Raw genomic sequence first — 16,068 nt, 5'->3', positions numbered from 1 at the left:
AAAAATTATAAAAAAATAAAAAGATGATATGACTTAAATAAATTAATAAATTGTTTATTTTTTGTGCATCCAAAATAAGCATACTGAGCTATGTTTGGTTTAAGAATTTAATAAAAGATTTGAAAAGAAAAATAAAAAAAATTGTGAAATGCGAATATAATATATTTATATTTTATTTTATTATATATATATATATATTATTTTATACATATATATTTTTGGTTAAATATAAACCAAAAGCAGCCGAAGAGCTTAGGAAGCGTTCGGATAGTCTGAAGTGGCTTGAACTGATCGCGAAGTGAAGTGAGGAGGATGCGCCGTGTGTTCGACTTCGGGCATGGATGGCTGAAATTCACCGTTTCGTTACTTTTTATGTTGGTCATTAAAAAGTCCTGTGAGTTTGGGTTTGATCAATGCTTCAATAATACAAATTTTAGTTAATAGAAATTAGGATTTTGGAATATTTTAGAAAGATGATTAAAAATTATTTTTTGACTTCTTAAAATTTTGTGAGAGGGAAGTGGGTTAAAAGTTGGGAAGTGACTTTTAACCCACTTCCCAAAATAGCCCTTTGCTTTGACAAAAACCAAAAAAAGGTTGGATATTTTTATGAATGCTGCTATTAGTATTCTATCAATTATTTTAGATTTTTTATTATAATAATAATCTCAAGTGAAATTATTAAAAATAATATTAATAATTTTGAGACATTCCATTTCATAATTAAATCTACATACTCACTATATCATAAATTAAGGTTTATGAGAGCGCTCACCTCTATCACCATCCATTCATTTTTTTCAAATTCCATCTTCAAAATCTACCTACCCTCAAAATCTTGAAAACTCTTTGTCGACAATATTTCGATAGTAACGGTGACAACCATTTGATTATTACACTTATTCAACAATGACAATAAGTGGAAGTTTTTTCCAACAATTACAACTCCATTAGACAAGATAAGTACAACAATAAAAGTTCCATAGTTTTGACGGTGTTTTTAACTTAGAAGAAATTGGCCTTATAAGGGTAATTTTATTTAAAAAAATGACAAAAATAATAAAAATTATTCATCATTTTTTCAGGACAGAGCTCCCAAACATATAATTGAAATTTAGGAATACAGGTCTGAACATTATTTATTTATTTTGGAATCGATAACTGAAAATTTCTTATTCGTTCATGAATAGATAATCAAACATTATTAATAATTTTTTTTTTTAAAACTTTGAAATCATAATACCTAGATAAGATAAGGAACCAGAATTGAAATTGTCAAAGAATTCAAAGAAATCCACTTGAGAGATCACAAATCCAAACTTGTGGAGATTGCAGAATCTACAAAAAGAGAATTTTGAATCAATAATAAAAAAACTTTACATTTATTTTCTCAGATCATGGACAAATATGTGAAAATGAATCACATTCGTGAGTTTTATTAGGAATTTTAGAAGAAATGTTTTTTGGGTGTAGAAGTGTGCATTTAATTGAATTGATAGAATATTTTTAAAAAACTAATTTTGATATTATTTAAGAGAAATTTTGCTTTTAATAGTTTTAAAATTTATAAGTGAGAGTTTAAAGAAATAAGATTCAAAAAAAATAATTGATGGAATACTAATACTCTCTCTATCTCAAAATAATGGTCTCTTTTGAGGAATTTAATTTTTTTTAATAGTACAATTATTGTATTTTTAAAAAGTTGATTTTAAAAAATTACTTTTTTAATAGTAATTTTTTGAAAATATTAATATTATAATTGTACTTTTTATATTGTTTATTAATTTAAAAGAAGGGTAAAATAAGAAATTTATATTATTTTTGTACTTGATTTAAAAAAAAAAACTAATATTTTAGAATAATAAAAAATAAAAATGGAAATAATATTTTGATACGGAGGGACTTAGTAACCAATATTTTTATATATCTTTCAGTTTAACTCTGACACCAAAACCCTAAACCATTATCGGCAACTCCGGCACCTTAAGATTCAGGTAAGCTTCCTTGATTCCTCTTCTATTTGATTCTTTCTTTCTCTCCCTCTTATTTGATTCTTCATTCCGGGCAAGTTAAACTTTGTGGGTTGTTGTTGAGCTTCATTTCCCTCTCTGACTGGCGGTGAGTGTCTTCTCTATGCATTCAAAACTATGTGCAGCGAAGTTATTTTTCTTACCCACCAACTGTTTGATAAAATTCCCAAACGATTCATTCACATTATAATCCCTTTTCAAGTTTGCATTTTTAAAATTTTGTGGCACCTACACAAAATTTCATATTCAACTTTCTTTGTTTCATCACTTCTCCAAGGACCCTACACACAAACACACATGGACATAATGGACATCATTTGCATTGATAGAGAATGTGCTGTGATCTTAAATTGTGGGACAATTACATTATGTTGAGCTGGTTTTCGTCTGATTTATCTGATTAAAAGCAGGGGTACCTAGAATTGTTTAATTGGGGAGCCACAGTGAATGGGTATTTTTTTTGGAGGGGTCAATGACTGAAAAAATGTAAATTTTCATTATATTTTAAAGAAAATTTCATATATTATGGGGCTTTTTTGGCTCCCTCCTTCCACCCCCTGGTTAAAAGGTTTGTTTTTGAGACCTAAGTTAAGGTTAGAAGGAAAGCATATTGGTCTAAAGCACTTGCCTCTTGAAAACCTCACAAGTTGAGGTGTGAAGAATCTTGTACCTCAAGGTATTGCTTCCTCGTTGCCTCAGGAGAACTTGTTTGGTTTGGTTTTCAAAAACTTGTTTCATAAATTATTTTCTAAAAAGCTAAAAATTAATTTGGTGAATGAAATAAAAAAACTAAAAGCACTTATCATTTTTTTATAATTTTATCTTTTGGAGGCCAAAAATAATTAAAAAAATTTTAAAAATGTCTTTTCGATATTTATTTTTATCAAATTAGTTTCTATTTTTTCAAAAAAAATTCTATTTTTTTTTTTTTGAAATGGAAACCAAACATGGCCTAGAAACCAAACATTAATTTTTATTTATTTATTTTATTTTTTAATTATCAAATTAATGATTGTCAAAAGTATTTTGAGATCGTATATAATGTAGGGCCAGTTTACTAAATGCGTAAGGTTGTTTTCTTTTTACTCATTTGTTATTGGGTTGTATGATTAGGTGTGGACTACTAAAACCCAAAACCAATTTAGTTCATGGCACCTTTTGTCATGCATGTTGCTTAACCTCTGATAGTTCTTGGTTTCCCCAACTTTACAGGCTTGGGGTCTGCTTCTCATTGCAACGTGACAGTTGACATTGATATTGCAATGACGACTGGCACAACTCTTCAAGATCAAAAGAAACGCACCTTAGACGCATTACAAAGAAGGTTTGCCCTTGCAGAAGCCGAGCTTCATTTGCAGCAACAAAAGAACAAAAAGAGACCTCATGAAGAAAACAAGGGAACAACTCATAACGTGAATTCTTCTTCCGCAAATGTGACTGATGCATTACCCTCCTCGAATGCCTCATCCAAGAAAGGTCTTTTTCTTTCCTGACTTGTGTACTATATCTTTTGTCTCGGTAACATAAAAATCAGAGTTCTCTTCATTTTTTTTTTGCAATCTTGACCCTGTGTACATGCTCACGTGCTTGGATATTGAGTTCTCTTTACTCCCGTGCTTGGATATCAAAAGTCATGCCCTCCTCAATTACAAAGCCCATATTGAATTTTGGGGATGATACTTGCGCATCAAAAATTTCAGGCTGAACTTGAATTTTACCCAAATTTATGAAATTTTTTGAAAGATTAAAGACAAAGTGAGGAAAAAGAAATCAAGTCCTTAATTTGTCAGCTTTTGTAAAATTGGGTAAAATTCAAGTATAGGTTGAAAATTTTGATCTTAATGAAGATAATTCACTAGTTCTAGAGTGTTTTATAGTCAAGACCATAATTTTTATGAACTTTACTACACCCTCATCATTCTATATGTTCAACTCAAAAAACCTGGTTGGTATAGTACCCACATGGGACCAACCAGTTTGATTATCATGTGGCAATTCAATTGGAATTTTGCTGATAGGTATTGATCTTCTCTATTCAGGGCCTTGCAAATATTCCTTCCCATCTTCATTAACTTCTTGTTGGAAACCAAGTTGACCAAATGTGTCCATTCATGTCACAAAGTAAATGTCCAATGATTATTAAAATAAATTGACCAGCAAATTAAATGTAAGTTGGGTATACCCAAATAAATGGGCGTAGAGCCAAAATTTTAAATACGGGCTTTAAGCCGGCATTAAAATAAAAGCTTTGGGCCACAAATGAAATGTGGGCACTAGTGCCAAGTACAAACTCCACAACATTGTGCTTATACATTCTTAAATTTTCTAAAGGAGGCAAAATAGGAGGGCACTTATACATATATATATATATATATATAACTCAGGGTTTCACGTGTTAAAAATTTTACATGCACAATGCTCGATGGGGCACTGTTAAAAGGAAAATTTTCAACAAATAATTTGACTTTAAAATTAAATAATTGTTAATGGTGTGAGGTTTGAATTAAGTTGACAAGCAAAAAAGGGGTTGTGGTTAGAGCTTGAAAATTTTGTTGTAGAGTTGGATCTTCATAGCCATGCCTTTTGTGTGTGTTGGGGATGATAACTTGTAATTGCGGTGCCAAAGATACATAGAACTGATAGAAGGCATATAGTTTGTTTCTTGTATCACTGCTACTCCTTTCTAGACCATTTTGAGAATTTATTGTGTTATATTGGAACTTCATTTTCATAGTTACTTGTTATTTCTGTTTTCAATTACATTCTCGCCATTCTTGTTTGGTAAAGGATTTGAATGTTTTCTGTGACAGAATCTTGTGATCCAACATTGTGTTCGCATTATGCATAAGTTGTCTATCAGTATTTAAACTATGATATTCTCTTAAAATGTTCTCTGTAAGTGATATTTCTATGCTGGTGTATTTGTAGGCAAGTTTTCCTTCTCAGGCCACGCTGCGACACAAGGTAGGTAGGCATCTGGTTTCATTGCATGTACATGTGATAATGCATGCATATGCATATTTGTGTTGTAGACATATTTTTTAGGTATATATTTGTTTTATTTATTTATTTTTTTAATGTATCCTAAAGGATAAGAGAAATGTCATTTGTAAAATACAGATGTAGAAGCAAATGATTCAACATATTTTCAACTATCTCATCCTGTACATGAGAATCTGCTGCCAACAAGTCTCAACGTAATTTCTGCTGTATTAACTTATGTTTGCCTCTTGACACTGCTTCTACTGGTTAGTTTACACAGGTATTTTATCAGTAGTTGGCTCCTTTTCAGCATCTCCTTGGAATTGTGCAGATTTCTGATAGAAGAGGAAGCATAGTCAATCAGGTTGTGCATGACCTTCTCCAAAGTGGTGATTCAGCTCAGAAATACATGCAGGGATCCAGAAGCATGAAAATTGACAATTGGATTCTTCTTGATAATCTTGTACAAGGTCGCGGTGCTTCTCGTAGTGCTCGTATCAGGGCTTTGAAGACTCACTCAAAGCGGTCAAAAAAGCACATGTCTATGAAGCAACATAAAAAATGTGGAACGTTGGATTTGCCTCAAGAGCTCCACAAGTGAGTTATTGTTCTTCATTTTATAGTCTTGCAGATCTTGCAAATTGAAATTTTACTTCTGTACATAATAGGCTCATTGATTAATCCACCAGTTGTTAGGACACACCATGAAACAGACATAACTTAAAACATCTATAAATCGACGCTGATAAATTTAATGAATCAATGTTCTGAAAACAACACTGGACAGGTACTCCGAGAACAAGTTTAGCTTGAACTTTGCTTAGAGTTTCAATTAGAGTTGGTGATCCAGACAATAGGAAACTTAAAACATAGAATGGAGGGGCTGGTTAAATTTATTGACCATAATTTGATGCATCTTGCAAGATTGATCAAGCCTGGGTGAGCAATGTTTTATTATCAGGACCAGAAACCTGCTTCTTGACTTGGCCCCTCCAGTGAACTGGTCAATAGCTGGATCAAACTAATTTGGGGCTTTTGCCCCGTACAGGCATGGTGGAATTGAAGCAAGTCATCTCCTCCTGAGGGCTGGGTGCATTGGACTGCAGTTTAAAAGAAATGAACAGTGAGGGTGTATTAGTTTCTGCATATGGATGGTCTTTTTATTGGTTTACCAATCTCTCCATTATCTGTGTTTTCCATGTCCAATCAAATCTTGATCACCTCATTTTTGGGGAGCTTCTATTGTATTTCCATGCACCAAAAATTCTCAGAGCACATCTTCTCTCAATACACACATTGAATGATCTTGAAATTTGATGTTTTACTCGGTACACAACCTATCTTGTCAAAAATACCCCCTCCTTCTTCAACCAACAAACCCTCACCCTAACCTTAGCCACCACCTACCTCCATTCCGTCCGGCAACCACCACCCGTGTCCTCCACCCACTATTCCTAGATTGAAGCTCCATTGCATCTACTGGAAAACATTGAAGAAACAAAACGAAAACATACAAAAGGGAAAGGGAAAACCAAAAGATAGGTCGCACCCAGTTTGGAGGTGGTGGTGTGTGCGGTCTACTAGGGTATCCACAGGGATAATTGTGTAATTCTAGCTATTTCAATTATTAATTTTCAAATCACTTTGTCGAGATTGATTGTTTTGTGAGAATAAAATAATAAAACCATAATTAAATAAGCAAGCAAATTTAGGTTGAAGAATACAAAATGGTAACTTAGGGATCCGAATCCACCGCTGGTTCCGTACCTGGAATTCTCATACACAAATGATTGATTGGAATAGGTCAAATTTTCAACTACAAGTTTGAAATTGAAAATGAGAGTAATGTTGTGTTTGAAGCAAGTGTATGGCCTATCTAAATGGGCATGGATTGTCCACTCTAAACTAGGGTTTGTGGCATGACCTGTCTAGTGAGAGCATAGCTCGTCTCAAGTTCCCAACACAACAACGATGAAAACTAAAGTAAAACATTCATTCGCAATTACAGAAATTGAATGAAGAGAAAAGATAGAAATATTTTTATTCAAAAACTCAAAATTTTTACAATTATTCCAATCAAATGATACAATACAAAGTTGTCAAGATGAAAATCCGGTTATCAAAACCCTAAGTATGGTGCTTAGCCACTCATGGAGAGAGGAAGAAATGACAAGGAAATGGAGGAGATGGTGAACCCCATGGTTGTGCAAGTTGTCTATGAAGCACGGACACAGACACAGACACGGATACGGATACGGACACGGACACGGTACACGGCAATTTTCAAAAAATGGGGACACGGACACGGCGGGGGACACGGCGAATTTTATTTTATTTATTTTATATATTTTTATGTGTTATGTAGATTCATATTACATTCATCCTAAATTAAAATTAACAAACACTAACATAGTAACATTAATTGAATAAACATAACCATTACATTTAAACAAATTAATAGATCATCCATTCACAAAAAATTCACAAAAAAGTCATAATAAACGATAACAAGAACTAAGACGAGAAGGGGAAAACATTCAACATCCAACAATATTTTTCACAAAAGTATTAAATAAGAGAGGCAAAAGATTAAAAAAATAAAAAAAATTAAATTAAAAAAAATAAAAATAAAAATAGCCCTGCCGTGTCCCCGCCGTGTCCCCATATGGACACGCGTGTCCCCGCCGTGTCCCTGCCGTGTCCCTTGCAAAAAAATCATTAAATTAAAGGGACACGCCATCTGGCGTGTCCCATACGTGTCCCCGGCGTGTCCCCGTGTCCCCGGCGTGTCCCCGTGTCGGACACCGCCACGGCACTAATTTTGGAGTGTCCATGCTTCATAGCAAGTTGTCTTCACCTCTAGCCCTAGTTGCTTCCCTCTTCAAACCGAAAGAATCAAAACCCTTTTCCTTTCTTTTCTTTTCTTTTTTCCTTTTATATTTGAGTTCTCTTCAAGTTAGTTCTCATTTTTGTGCACGCACTTTGAGGTGTGGCGGCCCGTGCGGCCAAAATGCCCCACATGACCGTAGCTTTGACAGTAGACTTTTAACTTTCGCCACTCATGCGATGGGATTGGCCGCACGTGCAGTGGCTCAGTAATGTTATGGTGGCTGTCATGCGTCCGCTGCTCATGTGGAGGTCTTGCTGCTTGTACTGATAGAATCTATGATACCTTTCTCTTTAGTTCCACCACTTTTTAATCATTCTATTGAGAACTGTCCATCAAGCTTGCACATACACAAAACACATAATATCTGCCAAGTAACCATACCTCAAGGAATATAAATGCAAATTAGATGGCCTCAATGTGGTACTTTTTGGCCCAAATCAGAGGGCTGGCAATGCCAGGGCAGGGGTGATGGAGAGGGGTGGTGGCTGACGCTGTGGGTGTGGTAGGGGTGGTGGGCGATGGCCACGGGTGGTGGCTGATGGTTGTAATGGTTTGGGAATTAGGGTTTGGATGAAAAAAAGGGTGTTACAATAGTTTTATATTAAAAAAAATTTCCCGACATTTAGAATAAGGGGAGATCTGTAACACTATGGCCTCTGAATATTTAAGTTTAACAACTACTCTTTCACAATATCACAAAGTTTATTTTAAGTATTCTTTTGTCTTTATGTTCCTTCCCTTTTTCAACGGTTCTAAAAAATGCTGGTTTGGTTTTTGTTAGCTTTGATATTTTCAAGCCAATGCATGAAATGTGGAAAGGCTACATGGTGCAACTTCTTAAAAATGTGGGGTGAGATATTTTTCCTTCTTGACTTAGCCAATATTGCAGACGTGTTGCTTCTTATGTCTTGTCATATATTGTTATGCCAGATAGTAAGGTTTATTAGTTAAGTCCTTGAAACCCTGTATTTTACTTTGCAGGGAAAATCAATTGACAAAATGCCTTCTGACTGCAGACCTACATGGTGCGATGATTCTAGGTTAGACCTTCACACCACTATTTTTTTAAGTCATAGTTAGCATAAAGATTGTTCAGATTCCCATGGAAACTTCAGAAGTTCTCTCTCTATATATAGTGAGAAATATGCGTGATGATATTTGTACAACTAAAATTTCTAAAAATGGTACCATGACGATGGGCATGTTTAATAGCCTACTTGCGTAAATGTCATTAAGTTGCTCAATGGGGACTTGTCACAAGGTGTACCATCACTTGTCCTTTATTTAATGTAAATTCATTTTTAATTGTTGGTCAAAGGAAAATAACAGTGGGAGCACTGGAATGCAAATCCTGGTTAAAAAACGCTTTCAGGAGACTTATTTAGGTCTCCCACATGTGAACTTATAGTAAAAGGTTTGATAGCCACTAATTCATAAGTCACCGGAATGGGAAACTTACCATTTGGGAACAGGTTAATTTAGTAACTTTTTGGCTATTTGGCTAAAATATGAGCTAAAAAAAACTAGTATGTTTGGGATGACCTTTTAGCTTTTTACGAAAAGATGTGCAAAAAGTAGAGAGAAAAGAGAATCTTTGACTTTTTGATATGGGTTGTTGGCTTTTTGGCTAATTTAGTAACTTTTTGACTTTTTGGCTAAAATAGAAGGTTCCCAAACGAGGCCTTAGTATTCGGCTTTTTCATTAGCTTCTTAGAATACAGAAACCTTGAACCTACTACTTCGCTTTCCAGGTAATTTTTGTGCTCATAAATGAATGGTCCAGTTAACCTGTGCATTTGATCTTTATGCCATTGCCTATCAAAATTTCGATCGAGCCATCTAGATTGATTTATGAACTTATTGATTCTGTCTGAATAATTGAAGTAAAGTAAAATCTAGAAAAGCATCAGCTTTCCTGTTCAGCCTAACTTATGAATACTCTGGAATTCTGTTCATTTTTAATAGATGTTGCTTACTTAAGTTATTTTGTCTATTTTCTGGCAGTTGTTCAGTGTAAAATAGCTGCCTTCACTGGAGTGAGTGGTATCATGATTCGAGAAACTGAAGAGACATTTGGAATAATTACACAAGATAATAAATTCCGAGGTATTCCATTAGTGCAGAAACATTGATTGGACTCTACATATATTTTAGGGCTGGTAATGTGCAAAATATATGATATTGTATCTTTGAAATATGCTCCTTATGTGGTAGTACTTTGGTATTCTGCAGCTTGCCAAAGTAGACGTAGTTATATTGTATTTATATACAATGCATGGACCTCCTTTTTTTTTCCTTTAGCTTTTTTATTGGCTTCCTTCTAAGGGAGTTTCTAATGTGTATTTAGGATTTGCATGAGGTTGCCACTTGGCCCGTTGATTGGACTTGCACTAGGTTCCATAACTTTCACTTAGCCTATTTGTTGAACTCGCACTAGGATCCAGATATCTACAAAATTATTCAACATTTCTTTCGGGTTAATGTCATTCTAAAGGTTCTAACAATTGGCATCACGGCCTTCCCCTTAGGCAGAATATCAGATTGAATGTTATATTTTGACAATTTCTCAGGACTTAGGGTTTTAAGTTATATTTTGTCATTTTGTAGTCATTCTTGAAACTTAACTTGCAACCCTAGTAAATTTAGATTGATGCATGGCTCCGGTTTTATGTGTGTCTATCGATCTTCTCCAGCCACTTCCGTAGCTGAAGATTCATATCTTTAGTTACCATTAGAAGAAATAGTCAAGCATACAAGGAAGTCATAGCTATCATCACCAGAGTCATGTTCCTTAAAAGGTAACGTGACTCTACCTGTTTTAAATCCATGTTAGTGTTCACAAGCTTATTTTAGATACCTTTATTTCTATAGAAAGGACATCACCCGTTCTGCAATTAGTAAAGGCTGTATTTTTATGCAAACATAGTCACATTTGGCAACAATGTTAGTGTTAAAGATATATATAAATTCTATATATAACCTCACTATAATTAACTACTAAGGATTTAATTGTATGACTCTTTCATTGTAGAATGATTTCTGTAATTTTTTATTTATTATTGTTATTTTCATGTCATGTGACATGTATGAAATATTACAATTGATTGTTAACAATGTTGTCCTTTGAAATTAGTTGAATAAATACCACTCTTCTTCATATTTTGTTCTATTTGACCTCTTTTTAGGTGCTTGCTTATGTTTTTGTGGCACACAACAGTCCCTAATAACAAGATAGTGGACAAAATTGTGAGAATTTGATTCTTCTTATGAAGTGGCCTTCTTTACTGGAACAAATATTTATCCAAAGTTGATCCTCTCAAAATGCAAAAATTGGGTTGATAACATTTCAAAGAACCTGATAAACAGACCACTGGACCACTGCTGCCTGCTGTCTTAATTCCTCCAATAAAAAGTTCCTCTAAATTAACTCCTCAGAGAAGATTGAAGTACTTGTTTGCATTTATATATTATGTGGAATATAAAATTGAACAAATTAAGAAACTTCTGAGAAAGAATCAATTTTGAAGTCTTAGTGTAATTAGAGCTTCTTAAAACATGGTGCATGGAATGTTCTTCATGAATGCTCAAAAATGTAATGCATGAGCAGAGTTGGTTTGGCCTCTATGTATGACTTGAATCAATTTCCTCAAGTAATACTCTGTTCTGTAAGCCTTAAGGGCATGTTTGTTTCGCTGACTATGGGGCAGGATTGGACTATTAGTGAGCTATACCCGTGAACAACATGTTTGGATGGCAAATAATGGTCCGGTTTGATAGTGTAGAAGGATTAATAATCCTGTACAGCAGTCGGATTAACATACCTGCAGGAGGTATGGGATTCTAGGATTAGTCCACGGATTGTTGGTGGAGAGGGTGCGAAATTACATAAATGCCCTCCTCTTAATCCTTTGTCAGATCATTATCAGCATGAAATGGCAAAAACAAAAAAAGGTTTTTATGTAAGGGGCAAGACACCCCCACGTGGATTGTCTCCCATATTCATTATTATATATATATATATATTGTAATTATTGTAACATTGGTTAGTTTGAGGGTATTTATGAATTTTATATATTAATCCCGTATCATAATATTACCTACCAACAAACACTCTTTATCCTCCATCTCCAAATTAATACTACCACATTACTAATCGCCTCAATCACTCCCACCGCACTCATAATCTCATCCAACCTAATCCACGAAACAAACGTGGCCTAAAGGCCATATGCCCTAACCTGCCCTTTTGAGATTCATGTATCTAATTTTATTTTTTATTTTTTTCATTTTCACAGTTGTGCCCAAAACGCTTTCTGTTTTTATGTTCCAAGCTGATTGCTGGAAAATTACATTGCATGGAGACAAACTTGCTTCAAGAAATGTAGGGTCGTGATGCTGATATTGATAGTTGCATCCCTGTAAGTGTTTTTTTTTTTCCAATTATTATTATCTTCCTTGGCTGTTATAAGTTTCCATATATATGTCTTGTGTGTGTTGATAGCATTTTGTTCGCACAGAGGTCGTTAATCATAAACATCTGTATGGCATGTAATATGTTGACATACTTTACTTTCTGTTTGTTTTGTCAAATGTTAGTTTCCTTTGATATTGCTATGTCATGTACAAATTTGTGGAGTTTCTAGCATTGGTTGTCGTAGTGGAAAATTATAAGCACATACAGAAATGAGAAAACTTTAATGTCCAGGGCCAGTATCCGAAGCATTAATTAATGAAACAATACCCAAATTGGTTATGCTTACACATTCACTTTTTTGGTGATCAAAGTTTGTTATTCTTAGTATGGCTGAATGTACAAACCTACAATTCATTCTTTGCCCTATCAAACTTCTACCAACATTGATTTGGAACATTGCAGTGAAAATATCCTCTCGCCATTTCGAAACAACCCACAGCTTCTTTTGATGTCGAGAGTTATATCCTTGTGGTGATTGTAAATGATGATATAAACGGCTGTATGCATTTTCAGAAAATTAGATTGATTACTAGGCTCTGATTCTCAAAAACTTACTTTGCTGTCATGTTTTCATCATGTATAGATAAGGGTAAATTACATCATTGGTCCCTCTAGTTGAGTGAAATTTCACTTTGGTCTCAGTAGTTGTAATTTCATCAATTTAAACCCCACACTTCCAATTATGTTTCATTGTGGTCCCTTTGTCAGTTGTAGCATTTTGGGCAGACAGTCGCATGCAATTCATGTGAGAATTTAGCAATTCCTGCTTTCATTGTGGTCCCTTTGTCAGTTGATGTTAGCATTTTAAACGGAAAAGGTTGCACAACTCGTGAGAATTTTAGCGAATCCGGCATGAGGGAAAAAAAATGCACACACACACACACACACACACACACACACACACACACACACACACTCACACTAGTGGTCCCTATAGTTTCTTCCAAATTCTACTTTTGGTTCTTTTAGTTTCATACATTGTTTTTCATTCAAAATGTCAACAGCAATTGACAGCGGTATTGCATTGAAACAAAATTGTAAGTGTGAAGGTTAAATTGATTAATACCATGTTCATTTTTTCTGTTTTTACATTTTTGGGGACTGTTTTCTTGGAAATGAGCTTCATATCTGTTTGCTTTCCATCTCAGGTATGCCATATGTTATTCACTATGCTAGCAACACAATAATAATGAACAAACAGAGATAACTTATTTAATATGTACATTTTTAACAAAATTGCAGGAAATCAAACAATGGGATAGAGTTTCAAGAAATCCACTTCCAGCTATCTTCAGAAAGTCAGTTGAGGAGTTCTACGAGAATGAGAAACCAAATGAGGTGAATTCTTTTTGCGATTTTGACTATTGCTAGAGAATTTATGGTTGGCTTCAGAGGATAGGACAAATATCCGGTGCATCAATAGGCTGTAATTTTGTTTTTGGACCTAGCCAAAATTGCTCTGGTAATAGGATAGGAGAACCCTATTCTAATTGCAAATTCCAAAAAGAGATGAGTTGATTTCTTGTTCTTTACAAAAAAAAGGATTTCTCAGCAGATGTGCACTTGAAATAGTCTTTGATTAGAGACTCACTTCGATGAACAAGGCAATGGCCTCAACTCCTGAGACAATGCCCTAACAGCAGCCTTAGGATCCACACATGATCGTATGGTCTTGGGGCCTTTGGGATAGTGCCCCAGGAATATCGAATAATTTCTAGCAATAGATGGTCCGTCAAAGAGCAATGTTATATACATTGATTTTTTTCACTATTTCGGCCCTATTTGGTAAAACTTGTTTAGCATAAAATTTGAAATTCAATGGACAAGTAGTTATACTTTGAAAAGTTGTGGTGTGGTTGCTTCCAACATATTTACTTTTCAGCTCGATATGCGTAACTTTTACCAAGTTGGGTTTGAGGAGTTTTTCTTTTTAGATTAGCTTTTGCGTGTGCAATTTAAAAAAATGTAACAGTATAAGAATAACCTCAAGTATAATTTTTAAGTGAACTTTAAGCTTTTATTTCAATACATAATTTCAATTCAAATATGATTATTCATAAGTTTATATTCAAATTTTGTACTTCTTATTTTTCAAAAAAATATGTGAACTTAGAGAAAGTGGCTTGTGTAAAAATAGAAGATCTCAAGGTGGAAGAATATTAATTCATTCACATGGTGTAATGTTTTGGATGTTAAAATTCCTTTCACCATTAATAGGACCCAACTCATATTTTAGCCTAAGCTGAGCTTATGTTTAATTTATTCACAATTTCTTTTTCTGCATTTTGATCGGCAAAAAAATTAATACGGGGTTTGTGTTATTTTAGTTTTTAATGTTTAAATTGTGTCAATTTGCTTCCCAATATGTAGAAATATTTTAATTTTGTCTCTTAGTCTAATTTAGTCAGTAAACTTTGTTAAAAATTAGGAATAAATGTTAAGGAGTGTTTCCATAATTCAAACTCCCACTACAAAGACGTTAACAACAAGCTTTAGCATTGGCCCAAGCCACCGCTACACATTAAGGAGGATATAATAAAAAATAAAAAAAAGTAGAAGAAAAAGAGAATTATATATAAACATTCATTAATGGGGGAACATTATATAAATGAAAAATAAGAAAAAAAATAATTCCAGATAAATGATGGAGTGCAAATAAGAACTGTGCAAAAAATTCCCTTTCATTAATTTTCATTTTCTTCCTAAAAAGTTGATAAACAATTAAACTAAAATTACAAATAAACAAATGACATGTAGCCTTGTTTGGGAAGTTGGCTATGAAATGATTATAAATTAGATGTAATATTTTGTTTTATTGACTATTTTAATCTATTTTGTCTTTTGGTGGGCTATTTTAGTCCAACTTTCTTCCCAAACACCCCAAAAGAATGGGAAATTGATGTACACCATTGCAAAGACTAGCACCACTCACCATCAACCTATATAACCAAATAGCTCTAGTAAACTGCCTTTCTTCTGAAAATGAACTAACTCTATTCCTAATATTTTCTTACACAATGCTCTACATACACTTCTCCATCTTCTCTCTCCTAAATTACCACAGACTATATCAACTTCAAAATAAATAAAATAAAATGAACAAATAGAACCACTAGTCTTCATGTGAAGAAGAGGGTTCCCCAAAAAAATTGCAGCAAAAACTGTATAGATCAAAGTCTACTTCCTATCAAATTAAAAAATCCAAAATAAATAAAGATGACTCAGTGCACGAGGCTTCAGCTAAAAAAGGACAACTAGCCAAGTCGCCATTTCCGATCAAACTGAAAATAAAAATCAATAGAGAAACCGCAAACATGTGGATACAGAAAAAGATTTCTCTCTTTGTTCTAGATCACTAGACAAATTTCAACAAAAGACTATTTGTTCTGCTTAGGATTTGATTTGCTCGGCGGTGTTGTCTGCAGACTAGTCTCCACAGAGACAGTGCCTTGAGGCTCCTTCATTGCTCCTCTCAACTTGTTTGGATCTACAGAAAGTAGCAATTTTCTTGACTGACTTCTTTCTCTGCCGAGAAAAATCTTTCTTTCATAATGAAGAGATAAAGAAGGAGAATAAGACATAATAAGCAAATGGAGGAAAATCAAAGCAAAGAAAACAAGCATGGCTCTGTGGCTGTTCTTCATTGTGGTAGTACTGTTTGGATTAGAAGAAAATGAAATACTGATATAGCT

General features: G+C 34.0%; 1 protein-coding gene across 3 annotated transcripts; it reads left to right on the top strand.

The window, feature by feature from the left end:
* Nucleotides 1-1,895: 1,895 nt before the first annotated feature.
* On the top strand, nt 1,896-14,220 carry POP4 (ribonuclease P family protein). 3 transcript variants are annotated; one of them, XM_028247163.2, is made up of 10 exons: nt 1,896-1,994; nt 3,243-3,506; nt 4,959-4,994; nt 5,151-5,227; nt 5,344-5,609; nt 8,684-8,752; nt 8,884-8,942; nt 9,907-10,008; nt 12,198-12,320; nt 13,619-14,220. In XM_028247163.2, the coding sequence occupies exons 2-9, from the start codon at nt 3,293-3,295 to the stop codon at nt 12,293-12,295; spliced, it is 921 nt and encodes a 306-aa protein (XP_028102964.2). In that variant the 5' UTR covers nt 1,896-1,994; nt 3,243-3,292; the 3' UTR covers nt 12,296-12,320; nt 13,619-14,220. The 3 variants fall into 3 exon arrangements, with proteins under 3 accessions (XP_028102964.2, XP_028102967.2, XP_028102966.2); XM_028247166.2 differs by having other exon boundaries at nt 1,922-1,994; nt 4,959-4,998; XM_028247165.2 differs by having other exon boundaries at nt 1,982-2,118.
* Nucleotides 14,221-16,068: the final 1,848 nt, after the last annotated feature.

The sequence above is a fragment of the Camellia sinensis genome, chromosome 10 (genome assembly GCF_055761805.1).
Source record: "Camellia sinensis isolate YWXY chromosome 10, ASM5576180v1, whole genome shotgun sequence".
Taxonomy (NCBI): Eukaryota; Viridiplantae; Streptophyta; class Magnoliopsida; order Ericales; family Theaceae; genus Camellia; species Camellia sinensis.
The sequence above is the reverse complement of the archived record's forward strand: the minus strand, read 5'-3'. Positions and strand labels throughout refer to the sequence as shown.